Source organism: Euprymna scolopes, chromosome 16 (genome assembly GCF_053919585.1).
Source record: "Euprymna scolopes isolate OS-2025 chromosome 16, ASM5391958v1, whole genome shotgun sequence".
In the NCBI taxonomy this organism is placed as follows: domain Eukaryota; kingdom Metazoa; phylum Mollusca; class Cephalopoda; order Sepiida; family Sepiolidae; genus Euprymna; species Euprymna scolopes.
Window position 1 is genome coordinate 44,356,474 of NC_136497.1, and position 23,323 is coordinate 44,379,796.

Genomic DNA, 23,323 nt, shown 5'->3' on the forward strand with positions numbered 1-23,323 from the left:
TCTGTGTACATTTTCCAATGCAATAACTGTCAACGCGAAATTTGATATACAGGGTACTGAGATTTGGGAAAATCATTGTAATCCGTTTTCGGCCAGAAATTTGGCTGTTAAGGGGTCCAAGTTCAACGATTTGACCTGAGACTTCTACCAAACTCTTCCGCCAATTTTGGGTCTAAACACTTGAAATTTTAGATATAGGTTCTTTGGACATGGATCTAACTTAATTCGCCGATATTTTTGAAAGTCATCCTCTCCTTTTTATTGTCTAGCCTTAATTTAAACATAAGTCACTTCCGGTTTGACAGTGGTCGTAACAGCAGAGACATCAGGGTTTTTATTCCCGTTCTTTTCCTCCTTCGTGGTACGAGTTTGAGCGGTACGGGTTAGTGTGTGTGTGTGTGTACATTTCCCTACCAAACTACTCTGTCAATTTTCAATCTAGAGACTCGAAATTTGACGTAAGGGGTATTGAGATTTGGGAAAAAATTTTTAATCGGTTTTTGGCCAGAAATTTGGCTGTCAAGGGGTCAAAGTTCAATGATTTGACCTTTGAAAACTCTACCAAACTCCTCTACCAATTTTGGGTCTAAACACATGAAATTTTAGATGTAGGTTATTTGGACATGAATCAAACTTTTACTTGATCTGAGCTCAAAATAAATGTTAAAGGGTCAAAATTCGGGTCAAGGTTTTAAAAGATTGGACTTGTGCTGTTTGTACTAAATTACTCAGTCAAGTTTTGCTCTAAACATTTAAAATTTTACATAAAGTGTATTCAGGCATAGGGCAAGCTTTTTAATCGGTTTATGGCCGAAAATTTGGCTGCCAAAAGTTTTGACCTTTGCAGTCTCTAGCAAACTATTCAGCCAAATTTGTGTCTAAACCTTTGAAATTTTACATAAAGGGTAATAAGACATACAGCCAGCTTTTTAATTAGTTTTTGGGCGAAAATTGACAAGGGGTCAAAGTTAAGAGTTGACCTTTGCAGACTCTACCAAACTCCTCCACCAATTTTGGGTCTAAACACTTGAAATTTTAGATGTAGGTTATCTGGACAGGAGTCAAACTTTTTATATATATATATATACATATATATATATATATATATATATATATATATATATATATATATACACACACATATATACATATAAAGTTATGAACAGTACATTGGGCCTGAGCAAAAGCCAGGCTGAACTGCTAGTTTAATATATAAAAGGCAAAATATTTTTGTGTGTGTGTCTTGCAAAAACTTTCGACAGAGGTGACAGAACCTGACGAAACTGGTGTCGTTTTGAACCTCAAAATTCGAACGACAAATATAAAAAAATTGGCCCGTTTTGTACAAGGAAGGATCGGTTTTTGCGTCGCCATTTTTTGCAAGTCATCCTCTCTTTTCAATTGACTATGCTTAATTCTGTCATCTGTGACTTCCGGTCACACCATGGGAACATCGACTAAGACGTCAGGGTTTTTTTGCTCCTTCACGTTATGGGTTCAAGCCTGCCTATCTACTATCACTTTTTTTTTTAACACCTCTCCCCACTGTTGTTTTGATTTCCCCCACTCCGCTACTACCACTTTTTTTTTTTACACACATCCCCAGGGTTCCTTACTACACCACCTACACACACCCGGGCAATGCCGCTACTGTTGTTTTGACCCCTCCCTCCAGGGATCCTTACTACACCGCTTAAACACCCGGGTTATGCCGGGCACCCCTGTTAATCTTTTTTCTTTTTTTTTTTACATGGCGGTCACCACTTATCAAGGCCCGGAAGTCACTTGGGAATAAGGGTTATTGCGTGTACAGTAATCAATGAGATAGTATCGTAGAAATCGTTAGTATTGGAGATTGGATAGTGTCTTACTTAAGGGGGCGGTTCATCAGGAATTTGTTTATGTTGAACTTGAAGACATCCATATATAAAAGGCAAAATATATCAATTATATAATTATGAGATTATTTATAATTATATAATTATGATGAGAGAATCAGAGGTTTTAGAACAAGTTAAACTTATAAGAAGCGTCAGAGCTAGATTTTTGAATCTCTGAAGAATCAACAGTCAAAATATTGGTAGACTTTCAAATAAAATGTCAGTCATTTTGGGACTTTACACATTCTGATTCTGTAACCATTAATTGTATTAGATGTGCTTGAAAACATTTGAAGTTGATAAAACAATCTGACTGGAAGAAGAGTCTAAGTTTTAACATAATTAACAATCACACACGGTTTTAATATAGATTCCATACATTATAATGCATCTTTCAACTAGATTGGTGCCATGTGGGATTATACATTGTACGCATCCCATCATTCTAATCTATTATGAAGTTTCAATTTGAAATCAGAAATCACGCAACTAAAAACATACCACCCTAAATAAATATTAATAATGCAACTATTTTTGTTCTATTTTTCAAATAGATATTTCACTTCTGCAAATGTAAATTTTTATTTTCTATGAATATCAAAAACTCAAACTCACCACAATGAGATCATAAAATTCCCATAACTTAACTTCAAACAATGTTGATTTTGATAACTCGATTTGGTTGTTTTAAAAATGTGTGATACAAGTAATCTATTTTTTGTAAAAAAAAAAAATAAATAAATAAAATAAATAAAAAACATTTAATACATAGTTGGAAGTAATGTTTGTGAAGTTTGAGATGAGGATTAACAATTTGTATTATTCAGACTACTGTTCTCATCTTGGCTAATATTCTCACAAATCTTTATACTAAACTTAAAATTTTTAAGGAATCCTTTATTTCATACATAAAGGTAGATTGTTCTCATTCCATTCTCTTTATCTGTGCCTAAACCTAAACGTAGATTCCATGAACAAAGCTTTTTTCTTAAAACTGCACACTTGTGGAACTGTCTTCTGTTTTCCAACTGACTACAATATGATTGTCTTCAAGTCCAAAGTAAACAAGTTTTTGATAAGCCGTCCCCTTAAGTAATCCAATTTACCAACAATTAACTACGCTATTGTCCCATTGACTACCGTACACTCAAAAACTCTTATCCTCAAGTGGCCACCGGGCTTTGATAAGTGGTGACTTCTTTATCAAAAAAAAAAAAAAAAAAAATCTCATCAAAATAGCATTACAAGCGTATGCTGTATTTTTGTGGACATCGGCAATGTTACATACCTAATGTGCTTCAACAATTCATATCTTTTTTATTTGTGGGTCAATTTTGAAAAATATTACATTGACGGAAAGAGAATAGAATCAGCATTCCAATGATGTTATTTTACTTCTTTTTTTTTATGTGTTCAATGTTTTTATGCTCCAAGTTAAAAATGAAAAAATGAAAAAAAATGATAACAAAAAGGGAAACAGTTTTTTCAATGTTTACATTTCATATTCTATGTTTGGATACATATGTGCGAGGTTAAAATTGATTGAATATGGTTGAAATTTTACAGGTTATATAAACATAGAAGTCCATCTCTACTAGTGTTCGATTTTGATTTTTACGACCACAGGAAGCAAAGTTATGACTGAACAAAGTTGACAAAGAATATTTCGAAATTGATAAGATAAATCGGCATATATCATCCATTTTCATATAGATAATAGTTTTAGAATTATTTCAATGTATAATATGTAAAGATTTGATAATTATTAGTTGTGCAGAAATTTCTTTAAAGCGTTATCTTTTATAGAAATTCAAATCTGCTTAACGGAAAAATGGCTTGCTAAGTGCTAACGTGCTGACCAGAACTGTGCTGACTAAAGTCAGTGCATTAACGAGTTTCGTTTGTATTCTCTTAAAAATAGAAAACTGTTTTTCTGCGTTCATTTTACTGGACTAGTCATTTTTTATTGTGAGTTTGTCAATTTAAAAAAATTAGTTTTAAGTTTTTCAAATTTTATTTTCAAACAATACCATTTTGTTGTTTTTAACGCTTTTAGCACAATATACTAAAAGGGTTAAGAAACAACAAAATGTACTAAGTACATTGTTTTTAGTGGTCCAAAAAAAATAAATGTAAAAAATAAAATAAAATAAATAAATAAATAAATAAATAAAAGGTACTTGCACACTTATGCTACCATGCTGAAATACATTATTTAGAAACCCATTCTTTACATGGAGAGGGAAGGGTGTTCTGTTAACTATTCTGTACTTTCACCTAACAATTAAATAAAAAAAAAAAAAGATATTGTAAAACCGGAATTTAACTTGAAAATACTATTTGAAAAAATAGCGTGGTAACATAAGTGCATAAGCACCCAAATAAACATTACCAAAGGCAAGTTAAGTTACTCTTCTTCCTACTTGGATAAGTTTTTAGTGTATTTATTTAATGTAAAATGTTTGTTTATTTCGAAAATTAGTGCCGAGCATTAAACAAACACAAGAAAAAATAGCCACATGGTATCTCATGTCTTTGAAATCTCAACAATAACTTAAAAATATGAAAATACTGTTAGAAACCCAACCATTAAATGTCCTCGTGACATTTATTGGGTTTCTAAGTATTTTTTATAATGTTTTTTTTTATTTTTAACTCGTTGTCAAGACCATTTTTTCAAATTTGTAAAATAAGCCTGCTTTCTTTTTTTAACTGAGTATAGCTAAATAATAATAAAAATAATAACAGCAACAATAATAATAATTATTATTGTAATAATAATTAGGCGGTTCAATAAAGAATTTCATTGTGATGCATTTTGTAAATTTTTAACTTGTTTCCACCTTAACATTTTTCTTTAAAATGAATACCTTTTAAGGTTTTTGGGTATGCTGAAAACGAATAGCGCATTTAAATTTTCTGCAAATAAGTAGCTTTCTGGATATTAAGCAATGTCATATCTTATGTTATTGCTGGTGGCCATCTTGGTATGTAATTAATACTAAATTGAATGATAATGACATCTATGATTCATCCTTTAAATAACTCAGTGTGTGTTTTGTTATGAGTTTGTTTTTATTAAAACATGGTTTCAATAAAAAAGAAATTGTTTGGGAAGAATGCCAAAACCCATTTCATTCTAACCCGGATTTGTTTACAAACGTTATTAGATTTGTAAAAACTTTTAACCTTGAAAAATGAATTTAATCATAATAATGAGGGTGTTTGACCTACATGATATCTATAAATATCTGAGTTCTGAAAGTAGCTGCTCTCAAATCAACAGAGATGAAAGAGAAGTTAATAAGAAAATACATAGAAATTAAATCTATATATCTAAAAAAGTGAAAGTGTCTGTCTGTCTGTCCATGTACATTTCCCTACACAATAACTGTCAATTTTCAATCTACAGACTCGAAATTTGATATACAGGATAGTAAGATTTGGGAAAATCTTTGTAATCAGTTTTCAGACAGAAATTTGGCTGTTAAGGAGTCAAAGTTCAACCCTTTGACCTTTGATAACTCTACCAAACTCCTCCGCCAATTTTGGGTCTAAGCACTTGAAATTTTAGATATAGGTTCCTTGGACAGGGATCTAGCTTAATAACTTGATTTGAGCCTAAAACAATAAATGTTAAGGGATCATAATAGGGGTCAAAGTTAAAAATTTTATCTCTGCGGTCTACCAAATTACTCAGACAATTTCTAGTCTAAACATTTGAAATTTTACATAAAGGGTATTCAGACATGGATCAAGTTTTTTAATGAGTTTGGGTAAAAAATTTGAGCTACAAATATATAAATCTATGTATACATGTTTGCATGTCTGCCTAAAACTTTCAATAGAGGCGACGGATTTTCACAAGTATCATTTTTAAGCTCGATCCTTCAGACGACAAACACCAAAAAATTGGCTAAAAAAAAAAAAAGAAAATTAATCTCTTCATCCTCAACTAGGCACTTTTCTACAGGGAAAGTTCCCTTTTTTTTCGCCGATATTTCGATTGTCTAGCCTTAATTTAAACCTAGGTCACTTCCAGTTTGACGGTGGTCATAACAGCAAAGATGTCACTTTTTTTTCCAGTTCTTTACCTCCTTCGCGGTATTGGTTCGAGCCTGCCTTCCTATTACCACTATTTTTTTTTTTGTTCAACACACACTTCCAAGCAATCGTGCTAGTAATATAATAAACACACATATATATCCTGGCTTGAGGTAGTTGCTTGTCTAGCCACACTGATGAGCTGTGAAACAGTACTGTATGTGGGTGACTCTCTCTCTCTCTCTATATATATATATATATGGAGATAAACAAGAAATAACACTTCTGCCTAGACTAGAAACGTCTGTAAGCCCTAATGTATATTGTGTCTAACTCTACCCTTTGCGACCAAGGCCGCCAACCCCCAATATTTCCTCCTGTATCAGAAAACACGCTATGTGATATACGTATATCTGTACGTGATGTTGCCAAGCTAATCAAAAACCTTGATTCCAGTAAAGCAACTGGCCCTGACGGTATTCCAATTATAGTACTCAAAAAACTTCAACCTGAACTAGCGCCCATACTTACAAAACTGTTTAAACATTGTCTTAAGGAGAATAGTTTCCCATCTCCCTGGAAAATTTCATCAGTATGCCCTGTATTTAAGAATTCAGGTGATCGCTCATCCTCCTCTCAGTACAGGCCAATAAGTCTCCTGTGCGTCATGAGTAAGTTGCTAGAATCTGTGTTAAATACAGAAGTAATCAACCATCTCAACAAAAATAACCTTCTTAGTGACACTCAATATGGTTTCCGTTCTGCTAGATCTACAGCAGATGTGCTTACAGTTATATCGCATAGGATTAGCAAATCTCTCGACGGTGGCAATCTTTCTAGGGCAATTGCTCTTGACATATCTAAAGCCTTTGATAGGGTATGGCATAAAGGTTTACTTCATAAGATCGCTAGCTATGGTATAGCTGGAAAAAAGTCTTCTCAATTATTAAATCATTTCTTTCTGATAGGTTCATAAGAGTAGTAGTTGAGGGGCAAAAATCAGAAGCTCACAGTATTAATGCCGGTGTCCCTCAGGGGTCCATCCTGGGCCCAACTCTTTTCCTGATCTACATTAATGATCTTCCAAATCACATCCTTACATCATTTGTAGACATTTATGCTGACGACACTACCATTTATGGTAGCACATCTAAGACAGTAAACGACCAAGTTCTCTCCAATTCTCTCTCCTCTGATCTTGAGCACGTAGTACAATGGGGAAAGGAGTGGCTGGTTACTTTTAATGCATCTAAAACCAAGCTTCTCTCTTTACATCATCAACATTCTGAGCCACATCTGGCATCAATTGAAATGAATGGCTCTCGTCTTCAGGAGGCCTCTAGTTTTGACAAGCTTCTGGGCTTGACCATCACTCCTGATCTTAAATGGAACACGTACATCAAATCTGTTGCCAAGGCCGCTGGAAAAATGGTGGGATCTTTCTATCGATCCGGTAAATATCTCACTGCTGATGCTATTCTCTATCTATATAAGAGCCAGGTACGTCCAAGGATGGAATACTGTTGCCACATCTGGGCAGGAGCTGCTAGAAAGGACTTGTCCTGCCTTGATAGAGTTCAAAATAGACTTCGTAGCCTCGTAGGAGATGTCCTTTTCTCCTCCTTGCAACCTCTATCTCACAGAAGAGATGTTGCGAGTTTGTCTCTGATGTATCGTTATTTTCATGGAAAGTGTTCGAATGAGCTTCAATCTATGGTCCCCCCTCGCCAAACTTTCACAAGAAACACTCGTCTAGCTGTAAACACTATCAATAATTCCCCCCACTCTTTATCTGTGCCTAAACCTAAACGTAGATTCCATGAACAAAGCTTCTTTCTTAGAACTGCACGCCTGTGGAATTGTCTTCCGTTTTCCTGCTGACTACAATATGGTTGTGTTCAAGTCTAACGTAAATAAGTTCTTGATGAGCCGCTCCATATAAGTTATCAAATTTACCAAATTTTCATTACTAATGATTACTATATTGTCCAATTTCTACTGTACACTCTTTAACCTTATCCTTGAGTGGCCTCTTGGCCTTTATAATGTGGTGATGCCTATGTAAAAAAAAAAAAAAAAAAAGTCAACTTATCACTTAAAATTATTGAAGGCAATTAAAACCAAAATCGACTATGTAGAGAAGAGAATCTTTTGGGTCATTAGTGTAATCTCCTAAAATAAGTTCATATAGTTCAGATGTACTATTTCCAACTTGTATAACAAAAGCATAATAAAAGGACTTAAGCAGCTTCCTGGTAAGATACTATTGGTCCTTTATAGGTCAGACAAAAGAACTTAGACCAAAGAATTATTAAACTAGTGGTCATGTGCAATTCCAAGACAGATGATAATCAGATTATGTAAAAAGAAGAGGAGAAAAGAAAAGAAAATACATAAAAATGCAAACAAAGCAATCAGAACAAACTATAAAAAGCCAAGATAGACAAAACCCAAAAAAACAGATGTGATCTCTGGACCAAAATGATGAAATGGTAAATCATGCAAGTGAATGCAGCAAACTATCCTTAAAATATATACAAAACTGGACAACTGCCTTTTTTTTTTTTTTTTTATTCAATTTTCACCCCAAACAAGGCACAGTGCCACTTTGAAGCAGGGGGCTACTATCAGGGACTTAATTAGCGGGGTCATTATGAAGGGAGATGAGTAGAAAGATGTTTGTTAACATTACACTTGAACTTCTGCATATCAGTGCAGTTGGGAAAGCAGAATCCCGGAAGGGAGTTCCAAAGACCCGCAGTTCTGGGGAAGAAACTATTGGAGTAAAAGGCTTTCTTGCACCTAGGGATCTCTACTGTAAAGGGATGAGACTTAGTAGTTTGTCGGGGGTAGTTACGTCGGGGAGGTACAAGTGTTTGCAGTTCGTCAGAGCATTCACCATTAAAGTATTTGTAGAACAGGCAGAGGGATGCAGCATCTCGTCAATGGGACAGAGGTTGAAGCCTAGATGACAGTTCAGGACCTATCAGGTTGGCGACTCTCTTTTGAACCCTGTCCAGGAGCGAGAGACAAGCAGCAGATGCCCCAGCCCAGATGTGACAACAATACTCCATACATGGGCAAATGGTGGCCTTATAGAGGTATAGGATATTGTCAGGCGTAAGTAGTTTTCTAGCACGGTAGAGGGAACCAACCTTCCTTGCAGCAGTCTTGGCAATGCTCTCAATGTATCTATTCCAGTTCATATTCCCTGTAAACGTTAGGCCAAGGAGTTAAAAGAAGTACTTTCAGGCAATGTGTTCTTGGCGATTGCTATTGGTGGTAGAGAAGGTTTCTTGTAGTTATTGAAGGAAACAAGCTTAGTCTTAGCAGCATTGAATGTGACCATCCATTTTTGTCCCCATTCCACTACAGATTGGAGGTCTTCCTCTAGTGTTTCTGCCATTTCCTTGGATATGTGTTCATTTGTTTTCCCCTCATATCTGTTATAGAGAGTGGTGTCATCGGCAAATATACCCATCTCAGAAACACTTTTATCAGGGAGGTCATTTATGAATATCAGGAATAATAAAGGTCCAAAGATAGACCCCTGAGGTACTCCCGCATTTATGTCATATTGTTTAGATGTACGACCGTCGAGGACAACTTTGATTTTTCTCTTTCTTAAGAAGGATTTAATTACATTATGAATTCTTCCAGTGATTCCATATGATCTAATTTTCCTTAGAAGACCATCGTGCCATACCCTGTCAAAAGCCTTAGATATATCAAGGGCTACCGCTCTACCCTCCCCTTGTCCAATGAACGGTATATACGTTCAGAAACTACAGTTAAGATATCTGCTGTTGAATGGGCTTGCCTGAATCCATATTGTTTGTCAGTCAGGAGTTTAGCAGCTGTTAGGTGCTGGACTAGGACTTGAATAACTAAGGACTCAAATATTTAGGGGAAAAGCGGGAGGAGGCTAATGGGGCGATAATTTAGTGGGTCAGTTCTTTCACCAGAATTTTTGAAGACTGGTACCACAGAGGCGGTTTTCCAGCAGTTGGGAAAGCAAGATTCGTTAAGGCATTTATTGTAAAGTTTGGACAGAACTGGAGCAACCTCGGCAGAGCATTATTTTAATAGCACAGCCGGGATGAGATCTAGTCCACATGCTTTTGAGGTGTCTAGGTTTTTTATAATAGCATGTACCTGAGAAGGGGTGATTTTCAAATCATCTAGTGTGGCGTCTGTTTGCAGAGGAAAATCAGGGTGGGAGTGGTGTACCGAGTTCAGTGTGGAGTTTGAGGCAAACTGACTGGCAAGCAGATTAGCCTTGTCAGTTGCCGTGCAAGCAACCTCATGATTGTTTGATAGTGGGAGAATAGTTGACTGTCCATTATTTACTACGCTGTTGTAGATTTTCCAAAAATCCAGGGTTCCTAATTTCCGTGCTTCGATGCGTTTTCTGGTGGTTTCAGAGTAATCTGTCTTAACTGTTTCTATCACTCTCTTACAATTATTTCTAGCTTCTATAAACTTCTGTTTATTTGAGCTGGACTTATGTCGGTTGAATCTGCGGAACGCATGCTGCCTTTGACAAATGGCAGCTGCACAAGCAGAAGTAAACCATTGGGGAGAGTGGGGCTTGCTATAGAATTTCCGTGCGGGAACATGTGCTTCAATTGCAGTTTTGAACCATTCAGTGGTCTCATTTGCACACTGTTCCACTGGAAGAGTAAAGATATTTTGCCATGAGGCATCTCTGATGAGCTCCCTGATGGCTTCCCAGTCAGCCTTTTTGTAATACCTCGTTGTTTTGAGTAGTGGGTCTTCAGTTTTAGGGCGAGAATTTGGGCTGATTTCTACCATTATCACAGTGTGATCAGCATTCCTGAGTGGGCTGTGGGCATTTGTTGTACAGTCATTGGGAACCGTTGTCAGAAAGAGATCTACAAGTGAGGCATGTTGATCTTGCTGGTCTGGGAAACGTGTCGGAAATGTAACCAACTGAGATAGGGAATGGGATATAGAGAATCTATGTGTTGTGCTACCAGCTACGTCTGTATGATTAGAGAATCCTAGCCAGTTACTGTGGTGGACATTGAAGTCACCAAATACATGTATTTGTGCGCTAGTATCGAGGGAGAGTGCTATATCTATGCTGTCTGAAACTTTGTTTATTAGGGTACAGTCTTGGTTTGAGGGAGAGCGGTAAAGAAAATACTAGTAGATAATATCGTGTTGCATATTTAGTCTGAAGCACATAAAGGCCTGGTCATCTGATTCTAGTTTTATTTCTCTAGTCAGGAGGAGGGTGTTACGAATATAGACTCCAAGCCCATGCATATGTCTGTCTGAGTCCTTACGGTAGAGTGGGAGATAACCAGGCATGTTAAAGTGGTTAGAGGGAATGGAGGAGTGAAGGTTAGTTTCACTTAATGCTAAGATATCCGGGGTGTTTACAAGGAGAAATGACTCAACATCATCTAAGTTAGTTCTAAGCCTGCGGATATTAGTAAATGCAAGCCTCAAGGGAGGAGGCAGGTTGGTTTTCTTTGAGTTTGGTCCTGGTTTAAACGTTACTTTTGCTTGAGCTGTCATTTCATTTTATTTAAAAGTTTCAATTAGGGTGAGTGAGTGAGGGGGTGCTGGACAAGTAGTTGTGCAGAATACCAGATATGCAATACAAGCAGACCATCAGCTGTCCTCACCCACACACAGGATTGTGGCCTCAGGAAAGCCCACCGGGGATGAGTGCAGGGTCCCTTTCCATGCGCGACATGGCACTACAAACATCCCGAAATTTTACAACTGTTGATGGAGCAGCCGCTCTAAGCACTACCAAAGAGTTAGGGCTCCTGTACTATCAGTCGGAAACAGCAGCCAGGAACTGTCAATCCGGTACCCTCAATCCATTAGGCAAAACCAGCCCAGTCCAACTACACCGACATATATGGCACTGAAGCACCCCACTGTGTCCTGTTTAGGGGGATGGGATGTGGCGGGAGTGGGGAAAACCGGCATTCATTGCCCTAGTCAGGAAACAAGGTCAACCACTGGGTGATTCAGATGAGTTCCTGTGATAGTACCTCTACGCCTGGCCAATAGGCAAAGAAGGAGTATGAAAGCCGGGCGATAGACAGAGCCTATGTCCTCCTTAAGCAGTTTAGGTTTGCCAACCGGTGATTTGTTTAAGTCACCAGCGCTAGGAAGGTTGTCGTCCAGGACTGAAGAGGTCTCCCTCCCCTAGGTTTAGCTTCAGAGTTTTCCTTCTCCTAGACGGATGACCTGGGAAGATCTACGGGTCCATCAGCTCCGAGGGGGTTCGCCCCGTGCCTGGGTCCTAATCCAGGTATTTCTGTGACCCTGCATGGGTAGTTAATATTAATTGGTTATTTAGGTTAATATCTCCTGAAAAAATCGGGTATTTAGGTTAACTTCTACAGAAAATTTTCACTCCTCAAACGTGGTTAAAAAAGGACATTATTATGCTTTCCATTTTCATTTTTACTGGGAGATGGGATAGGTAAAAATCCATGCAGTGGAAGCAGCTAAATTTGCAACAGCATTGGATTGAGAGAGACAAGTTAATGTATGGTTAGATATGGTTTAGTAAGTTTAGGAATGTATGGTTAGATATGGTTTAGTAAGTTTAGGAATGTATGGTTAGATATGGTTTAGTAAGTTTAGGAATGTATGGTTAGATATGGTTTAGTAAGTTTAGGAATGTATGGTTAGATATGGTTTAGTAAGTTTAGGAATGTATGGTTAGATATGGTTTAGTAAGTTTAGGATTAGGATAAAGTGTTAAAGTATGATTTACTTGCTATTAGAAATTATGATTTGGTGCCCAAACCAAATATTTAGTATGACTGAAAGATAAGATATATGCTCAGTATAGATACAAGAGAACATTTGATATAGAGTACTGATAGATATAGGTTATTGCACATTCTGTAAGTATAGTTAAATATAGATGGATGGATAAGTAGTATTGTATACGAATGCATGGAATTTTAGACAATTTGAGTAAGTTGCCTTCAGACTTCAACGAAGGAGGATGACTTCGCCTTTCTCTTAATATCCGGAAGTTTGTATTTCAATGAGTACCGGTTTAGTTTGTGTAATAATTATTGCAATACTATCTCTTAACAAAGAGATATTAAAGGTTGCTGTTCATTATAGATTACTTTAAATCTATGTATAGGACTATAGCTAGTAAGTATTTACTTAGAAGCTTAGTTATGGGTTAGGAGTTATAATCAGGAGCATGCCTAGGAAATCTTTAGGTGTTAATGGGTATCGATTTACGAGTCTGTTAGGGTCAAGGGCGGAGAGCAAGGACCCCTCTAAGTTACGTGAAACGGATTAGGTTTAGTGGCAATTTGGGAAATAGAGCAGTTTGATTTGTTAGTGATCAGGAGAAAGAGAATTTAAGTAAAAAAGAAAGAGGTTTGTCATGCAAAACAGACAAGGCAGTCATCTTGGAGGTAACATATCTATAGGATGTACTTAGTATAGAAGCAGCAGTATTTTGCAGTTTTGAGAGGAATTTTAGGTACAATAGTTTCATGGTTTATTGTACAAGTCCGTAGTCTAGGTCAGGGTCGAAGCACTAATATTTTAACTGGGTTTCTCTAATTTTAAAAGTAGTTGAATAGAGTATTATGAGGTGTTCTACTTAACTTAGGGATAGAATGAAAATTTAAGGTAATATTCAAAATGATATAAGGAATTTCATGAGGATTAGATATATGATCACTGGATGTTGAACTGCTCAGGAGAATTCTTGTATCTATTCAGAAGGATGTCTTGGTGATATAAGATTTGAGAAATTAACAGTCTGAGGATACAGAAAGTTGTGAGCTGATGAGGATTCAGTATAGGCGATTATATATAGGTAGCAAAGGTGGTTTAGTTTAGTACGCACGTATTGTACATATTAAGTATACTGCTTCAGTTCTATCCTCTATCATAAAGGAAAATCTGTTTGTATTTCGGTTGGCAATTTTGTCAAGAGAGGAAATTTAAAACAGCTTATCTAATTTTTAATGATATCAGTTTACAGACAATTGTACAAACTGATAAATTGTTGTGTAAGACATAGGACCCCTCATCTTGGTATTTCGATGAAATGATGGATCAAGAGCATAGGTTCGGATCAGGTGCCCGGAGAGGAAATGGGAGTGTACAAGGTGGGGGGGGGGGTCACTGATATCTTAACGTTATTTTATTTTATTTTTTCCTATTTTGCCTTTCGATGGCTGATTATATTAAGTATCGTACTTAAATAAAGTTTTCATGTCCTCTAAATAAATTAGCATAATTTCTTCTTTTTTTTTTTTTACCGAGTTTGTCTTTACTATAGCATTGACTTATTATTTAAGTGACATGGGATTGTAAACTGCAAAATGGTCTATTTAATTGGAGAAAAATTATCGGTTACAAATGCCTGGAAATGTAAAGAATATTTGCTTAATTTCATGCGAAACAGTTAAAAATTCTACTTAGCTTTTGTTTTTTTTTCTTGGACACTTGAGGCTAAAATCACGGTGGCCATTACCCTTGGCCCCATCGGTCGAATGGCATTTGTGATGCCAAGATGCTATCTATTCAGGAGGGAGTGGGTGGGCTGATTTAGGGGAGGGAGGGGTCACTTAGTGAAAAGTTTTCCATTTGGCGGACCGACAATCTTTCTTTACATGTGTATCATTTAACAATTGAATATGCGTTTCAAACAAATATGATGGAAATAAAATAATAGCATATATAACGTACAAGGTGAAAAGCAGAAAAACTGAAAAGGAAATGTGCAGTTGTGAGTACAGCTTTGGGAAAGAATTTAAGTCATATTCACCGTAAGGATTTGTTGAAATAAGTTTTACCGCCTTGAAGGAAGGACATCAATAAATTAACAAATGATAAAGTTTCAAGTTTAATTCAATAAATTTAATTATTTAAATGTTTTTTTAAATATATGCAATAATTGGGCATGCAATTAGTCTGGATTTATAACACAGTGGAAATGATTTTGAAATAAAGTTTTCATGTCCTCTAAATAAATAGCATAATTTCTTCTTTTTTTTTTTACCGAGTTTGTCTTTACTATAGCATTGACTTATTATTTAAGTGACATGGGATTGTAAACTGCGAAATGGTCTATTTAAGTGGAGAAAAATTATCGGTTACAAATGCCTGGAAATGTAAAGAATATTTGCTTAATTTCATGCGAAACAGTTAAAAATTTTACTTAGCTTTTGTTTTTTTTTTCTTGGACACATGAGGCTAAAATCACGGTGGCCATTACCCTTGGCCCCGTCGGTCGAATGGCATTTGTGATGCCGAGATGCTATCTATTCAGGAGGGGGTGGGCTGATTTAGGGGAGGGGGGGGTCACTTAGTGAAAAGTTTTCCATTTGGTAGTGCAACAATATTTCTTTGCATGTGTATCGTTTTCAGAGATATTAATGTTAACAACACGTTTCAAACAAATATGATGGAAATAAAATAATAGCATATATAACATACAAGGTGAAAAGCGGAAAAACTGAAAAGGAAATGTGCAGTTTTGAGGTAAGGAATTTCACTGGGAACTATGCAAACATCTGCATTTTCACCCAATATATGAATACAACAGAATTACATCTATCAGAAATCTCATACTCTGACTTTCCTTTTAAAAAAAAACTGATGGTACCAACCACACAAAATGGACATGAAAAGTCAAGGAAGATAGAAAGACTGAGAAACATTGAAAAATGGTTCAGACAAAAACAGGAGTCAATAATGGAAATATTTTTGTATTTAGAATAGTATATGGCTCATGGGTTATAGTCAGCTAACATACTTCCTAACTTCCGACATGGCTGCTACCAGAAGTGGTGACAAGGTAAATAAGTTCCTTCACTTTTATTGTCCATCAGTATTTCTACTGTGAAGCGATTTATTGAAATAAAATATATAAAAAGGACACTATTGAAAAATATACAATAAAAATTAACAAAATCATACAGAAAAAAATGCAATTAGTCTTCATTTGCGCTTTTAATAAAGTTTAACGTTTTTATTTTAATTGAGAATTTGTAAGAAACCACAATATAAAATAACACTTTTTTTTTTTTAAATTTTAGAAATAAAAGTATTTTTATGAATGTATAAAAATAAAATTGAAATTAAAATAAATGTTATTATTGAAGTTAAAATAACAAAATTTCAAACATAAAAAAGAATGTATTCAATCTATAATATTCCCAAAATAGTTTAAAAAGATTTAAAGTGTTTTTAATAATTCTTAATAATAAATAAATTAATTTTAATAACGCCAAAAAACTTTTCAATGATTATTAAATAATAAAAAAAAGAACGATTGGAAAACCATAATAAAAAAAAAGAGTACATACACAGGAGAGATATAGGCGTAAGAGAAAAAAAAAGCAAAGGAACCGATTTTCCTTTTTCTGGTAGCAGCCACACAAGAAGTTAGGAAGTACATTAACTGACTATAAACACCTCACCTGTGGCCTATTTAGTGATGCTGTTCATGAAGTTGGTATTTATTGTAGAGTAGAAATACTTGTAAGAGTCTTCATTTTTCCTTCCAGCTTCAATGCAGTCAATTTTTTTCCCCTATACTCCAGTTTCCTCTGTTGACTATGATGCGAGGTGTTGTGGGACTTGCTTCTGTGACCTCCACTTTGAGTTCCTTTTTCAGATTTTAGTTTTATTCTGCAGCATCTTATTCTTGTCGTTCATCATAAAGGTGGACATAGTTATGGTTGGTGTCATAATCTTGGCATTTTCTGCCTCAGTTGATGTTGTAGACTTTTTCGTCTGGGTACACATATTGTAATCATTTCCTGCTGAAACAGATTCATATTTCCTGCATTCAATAAGTATGTCACTTGTTTTATGACCTTTGGATTTGCTTCATAACTTGTTCGGAATAGATCATAAAGGTGTTGAAGCGATGATCAATTTAATGATGCGTTTGTACAGTTCTTTTGAGAAGTTGCATTTAAGTGCTAGTTTTCTGGCCCTAGTCCAAAAATCATGTGAGCTTTCTACTTGCTGTTTGTCTGCATTGCATTAAATGCCTTCTGAAGTGCACATTTATTTTTGTTTGTGCTGACGTTGTTCATCAGTACACCTATGACAACAGCATATTCTTTTTATTGTTTTGACTCAAGTATATATCTGACACAGTTAATCAAATGAGAACCACATCACTATATAACAGCATATAAGATATCAATGGATACACACTCGAGAGCAATGAAAAGAATATGCTGTTGTCATAGCCCTATTCATCAGTTAGACCACTGATGTTGAGGGATTTTAGTCTTTTATAACCTATGCCACGATAGATTTTTCTGGCTTTTTTTTTTTTAACTTATCTTCACCTCGTACAAGGCATATCACCACTTGGACGTAAGAGGCTACTATTTGGGACCATGCCTAGGAAAGATAAACAAGATGTTGGTTTATGTTACATTTAAACTTCTGCATATCAGTACAGTCAGGGAAGAAGGAAGGGAATTCCAAAGTCTAGCTATTTGAGGGAAGAAACTATTAGAATAGAAAGCTTTCTGGCATCTAGGGGTCTCAAGGTGAAGGGGTGTGATTTTGTTGTTAAGCAGGTTTATCGGGGATATGTACATTGAAGGGGCACAAGTGCAAGGAGTTTATCTGCTAGATATAATGTCATATTACACCTACAGGTTCTGTTCTATGGAAATGCAAATACTGGAGTAGCTGGTGTGAAGGAAGATGTGAAGTACTCTGCTTGAGCAGTGAAAAGAGACTGACTTTTCAGTAACAGCTTTAGCATTAAAAGCATAAACACCTGTGTACTCAAGTATTATTATCAGTAAATGTTAACTTATTACAAATTTCCGGTCATATAGAACTTCTTCAATAATAAAAAAGGACAAACTTAGATAATATAATCAGTTTTCCTCTTACTTACATCACTAAAAGAGATTTTTTAAAAAAATTTTTCTTCAGAAAAATAAAAACATGGGGCATTAAGCACCCCCTCCCTTTTTTTTTTTAAATCAAGATATTTTTTTAACAAAATAAATTACAATTACATGCATTGTACAAAGCAATCAGCATACTGAAAGTGTATGCAAACTTGCCTTTGGTAACATTTAATTGTTGGATACTTATTTTTCCCCCCCTTTTTTTAGTTTTGTAGGCTATTATAAAAAATGCCAGGAATTTAGAAGGATCAAAAGATAATTCATTCTTTTTTGGCTGTTACAAGATTAAAATGGCTGAATTGAAGAAATCATTCCGGTGAATTTAATTTAGTAATTAAATTAAATATTTAAAATAGGATTTATTGGGGCTTGTTCAGAATTCACACTATATTAAAAAAAAAAAAAAATCTGTATGGTAAATGTAGTCATGATGAAAAGAAAATCTGTACCAAAAAGCATGTAAATTGATAAAGTAGTTTTACTTTTAAATAAGAAAATCAAATTCTGTAGCTAAGCAAACAGCAACAATACCGTGACTCCATCTTGAAAATAGGCTATACACAAGGGAAAGAACTCCAAGTAATTTAAACGTGAAATTTTAGAAAGCTATTACTTACGTGGGGACATTGGAAAAACTTCAATTTGCTTAAAAATGATTTTCCTTTATGAATATAAAACTGATTAATTTACATGATATTTGGAATATGAGATTTTCTTTCAGTCACCGAAAATGTCATTCATTATACAAATTTTTCTGGATTTTTGTTTTTCTAAAAAAGGAGTAATTCAAGATGAGCAGATTTATTTTATGCTATCACTACTTGGATTTCAAATGACTATTTGATTTGTAGTAAATACAACATTGTGAAAGTCATGAGGATGCAAGAAATAGACACACAAGGTGGTTTGATCACAATTTTTTTTGATAGGTTGCAACGATAAAATTGACGCCCTAGAAAAGATAACATTCCATTTCCATATGATGAAAACTGGTTTTCTTTTTTTGCTGCAAACCATCTACTAGTTGGCCAGTTGTGTACAAATCCCAAGAGCGATAGGAGCCTTCTATCATGTCTGAAAGTAACACAATATTCAATGACTGAGATCAGAGATGAACCACTGTACAACTCATGCTCTCTACCAATCCAAGTTATGATAACAGGACCATTTCCAACACCCTCAAAATGCATCGCTGGATTGCCACGAATAACAGGGATGTGCCTAGATTGATGAAAAAGTTTCCGGCCACAGTTATGGTTTTTTATGCGTGTTCAAGTGAGGGCCACATCATGCCACCTCACATCTTCGAAGTCAGCTTGAAAGTCAACACCAAAGTGTACCTAGATATGCTGAACAGTGTGGTCATTCTCTCGTGCAATCAAGTAGTCAGTGGCAGACCTTGCGTGTGGCAACGGAACTCGGCGCTAGTCCACAAATCCAGAGAGACCCAGGTTTGATTTCAGAAGGAGTGCTACAACTTTGTACCCTTTTCTCACTAGACCCTCCCCCAACCTGAACCCGCTGGACTACTTTATTTGTTCATATGTTGAGAACATCACCAACATGACCTCCCACAACAAAGCCAACCTTATTGCTGCCATCTGCTGAGTATTCTCCGAGCTCCTACCGGCACTTGTGGAAAATGTTTGCTACCAGTTCCAGATCTGTATTAAGGCAGTGATTGAGGCTGAATGGCTACGTTGAATAGATGTCAGCTCTACCACATAATCAAGTTACCTGAATTGATTTTTTCAATAAAAGTTTTAAAATAAAGTGTAATGTTGTATTTTTTTTTTAGGTTGACACTTATCGTTCCGCCCTGTAGAGACAATGAAGGTTATGCTGACATGAAAATTACACACACACGTTGTTTCATAGCAGCATAGACAAACATAGAAAAAAGTGGTACCCCGCCGCAAAAAATATAACAAATGTTACCCAAGGCAAGTTATACAGCATAATCACATTGACACACCGGCTTTTGCTAGACCACTGAAGTTAAGTAACATCGACACTGGTCAGTACCAGATGAGTGATCAATTTTGGGAATACCATGCACCATATGTAAGGGGACATCGAAACCTCCTTGCAAGTGTTGCAAAAGTCTAACATGCGACTGGGGACCATTTGTGAATTTTATACTCTCATGAAACTTCTTCCTTCAGAGGAAGACGGTTAAACACACTTTAGGGTTAGTGGCGTAGTTTCATTTGTTCATTTCCAGGCAAGATAAGTTACGCTTCTACTTACCTCGATAAGATTTTTGTGGTTTTACTGCTTTTTACTTCGGAACAAAAACAAAAATGGGCGATATGTGACAGTAGAGTTTCTACCAGTATTTTGTTTAAGTTTTGATTTTTTAGCAATTATCAAGACTCCACAGACGACTGCCCCATCTCACATTTTGTTTTTGTTCTAACACTCGGCACTAATTGTATTTCAAGGAAAATAAACGTTTTAAAATAAGGCAAACCACACAAAAAAAAACCTATCCAGGTAGATAAAAGAGTAACTTACATTGCCTTTGGTAACGTTATTTTGTTGTATATATATATATATATATATATATATATATATATATTTTTTAACACTTTTTTGTTTTGTTGTCGACTACTAAATGTCCTTTTTTTTTTTAAATAAAGATGAACAACAAAATGTTCGACAATGATGTTTAATGCGTTCGTTGTAATTAAAATGTGATTTGTTATGCTTTTAAAATGTTGATTCGAAAATAATTACTGGCTAGAATTAAAGTTTATATGCTAAAAGTCAATAAGTATAGCTAATTTAATTTGTGCTCATAAAATAAAGATAAACGATGCTGGTGCAGTTAGTTTACGAACCGTGCTATTTTTTTTTTTTTTTTTTTTTTTTTTAGATAAGATTTTCAAATTGAATTCAATGTTTACGATATTTATTGTTGGGTCAAAACACAGAATAGTTTAAAAGCTCATTCTCCCTATATTTAATATCTTTCTCAATAATAACGTTATGTCGGCACGGTTAGGTTAAAAAAAATAATTTATGCATTAAGAAAACAAAAAGTTAATATTTTCCCTTACGGAACTTTTCAATAAATTTACCGCTTATTTAATTGTTTATGACTTGATCTAAACTATTTTTCGTGCTTGTTAAAATAGAGCCAACAGATCGATTTATCTAAAAATATGTGGCTTTAAGCAAAAACAACTTGTCATGTCGAAAATATTAAAAAAAAAAAAAAAAATTAAAAAAAAACGAAAATTCATCGAGCAGAACAACTGCTACTGTATTTTTATTTAAAAAAAAAAAACTGGGGGAGGTCAAACGGTATCGGTGTGTGATCTAAAATATTCGTTCCAAGTTATGTCCACTGTGCGTGAACTCTTCACAGTCAACTTTGTAACATCTAAGGAAAACGCAATTTTACCCAATTTTCCGTAAAAATTAATTTTATTTATAAATAACTTTAAGTAAATGTGACTATCGGAATACTCTGGCCAAAACGATAAAAGTCGTCTGCGTCCATCAAAATTAAACATCGAACCGGAAACTCGAAAACGAAATGGAAAAGACATTTGTTTATTTACTTCTGCATCTGCACTTATGGTACTAGTGCAGAGAGTGATCCGGACGTAAATAATAACGTTATTATTTAAAAAGCCATTCTTAACATGGGGAGGGTGTTTTGTACCTATTCTATACTTCAACCTTACAATTGAATAAAAAACAAAAAAACAAAACAAATCGTAATTAAACTTGGAAATATGATTTAAAAAATAGCGCGGATCCGGATCACTCTCTGCACTAGCACCGCAGTCAGTACCGCAGTACCGCACTTATTTTTTTTATTTACACATTCACCAGAAAAGATATATATTTCCCCTGTTATTTTAAGAACGAATTACTATTTCGTCGTCTTTCTTACTAAGTTATTTTGCTTTCTTACTAAAATGAAATCAAATTGTTAACTTGATGTGAAATATTTATATGTAGGAATTAAGAAAGATAACGAAATAGTAATTCGTTCTTACTAAAATAATAACAGGGGAAATACATCTTTCCTGGGAATAATAAAAATAAACTTCGTTTTATTTTGTTTTCGAGTTCGGTGTTCAAGTTTGATGAACGCGGACGATTTTTTAGCAGTGATTTGATCAGGGTATTCCGATAGTCACATTACCGATAAAACGTTAACACTTGCATCATAAAAGTTTGTTTTGTTTTTGTTTTGTTTTTTTTGGGGGGGGGTTAATTAGGTTCAAGTCGAGAAATTAGTTGAAAACTATTTTATTTATGACCTTATTCGCATTTTTAAAAAGTATTTTAATAGAGGTCATAAGCATTTTAAGTCGCGTATTAACTGTGAATAAAATAATAAGAAACCTTACTTCCTGTAAATAAACAATGTCTTCTGCTTTGTTACTTTACCTGCAACCAATAATTACGGAGTTTAAAATTCTTATAACTTCCATTAAATATTAACTTTTTTTTTTTTTTTTTTTTACGCAAATATGTCACAAACGAATAGATCAAATTATTTACTTTTAGTAACATTTACGTTATTAATCATTGAAATTTAACCGAGGTAAACACAGTTGAAGGAAAAAAACCATTCAAGAAACGTATTTTTGTTGTTGATTTTTGTTGTGTAACGCATTATGGTGCCCAGTGCGTGTTGAAGGTTAAACACATGAACGAGTTGAGCAATGTTTTTACAGAAAGAAAATCAAATATATTTCAAATATTTAAATCAAATTCCTTTACCGTTCGTTGCCAGACTGGAGAAGAGAGACGAGAACCAGTCAAAACATACTGAAATGTGTTTAATGTGGAATACTTGGTCCGAAGGAAAATCTTAGAAAGACTTAACGCCATGATGGAAAGGGAAATAACCCTGGCGCAAACAAGGGAGATCACTCTAATTGATCATCTTTCTCTCTCTCTCTCTCTCTCTCTCTCTCTCTCTCTCTCTCTAAACGTACTAAAGTATTAGCCAAACACCGTTTTTTATACTACTTTTCCTTTGAGAACAATTTATGGTTTTCCTTGGAGTCTGAGTAACAATGTGTCCTTAGATTCCAGTACTCACCACCTCTTTCGATAAGCTGAAAGAGTTGTCAATCTAATCGGTCCCACTTTATCAACTAAGATCCCGCTCCTGTCCCATCGCCGCAATGTTGCATAAAACAGTGATGCATTGCACCACTGTTTTACAAATATTTTAATGAAATTGTGGTTTGAGTTGTCCCCCTTTGCAAATTGGCTGTTTGGAGAAATGGAAAACTAGATGGCTCTGGTTGATAGTCAATTTGCATAAGTGGAGAAATGGGCAGCATATAAACGGTACTTTTTTAAAGCGGGGGTGAAGAGCGCAGAGAGTGATACGACGGTTAGAAGAAGAAGAAGAAGAAGAAGAAGAAGAAGAAGAAGAAGAAGAAGAAGAAGAAGAAGAAGAAGGGAATTATTTCTGGACGTTGAAGAGCTCAACCT

At 35.2% G+C, this 23,323-nt stretch overlaps 1 protein-coding gene across 1 annotated transcript in view; it reads right to left on the reverse strand.

The window, feature by feature from the left end:
- The window catches only part of LOC145295932 (succinyl-CoA:3-ketoacid coenzyme A transferase 1, mitochondrial-like), an 87,853-nt gene extending 64,842 nt beyond the window's left edge, over nt 1-23,011 (reverse strand). Inside the window, exon 1 of the mRNA XM_080141815.1 lies at nt 22,598-23,011. Within this exon, the coding sequence (XP_079997941.1) occupies nt 22,598-22,708 (111 nt within the window). The 5' untranslated portion in view covers nt 22,709-23,011. The remainder of the gene's footprint in view (nt 1-22,597) is intronic.
- Nucleotides 23,012-23,323: the final 312 nt, after the last annotated feature.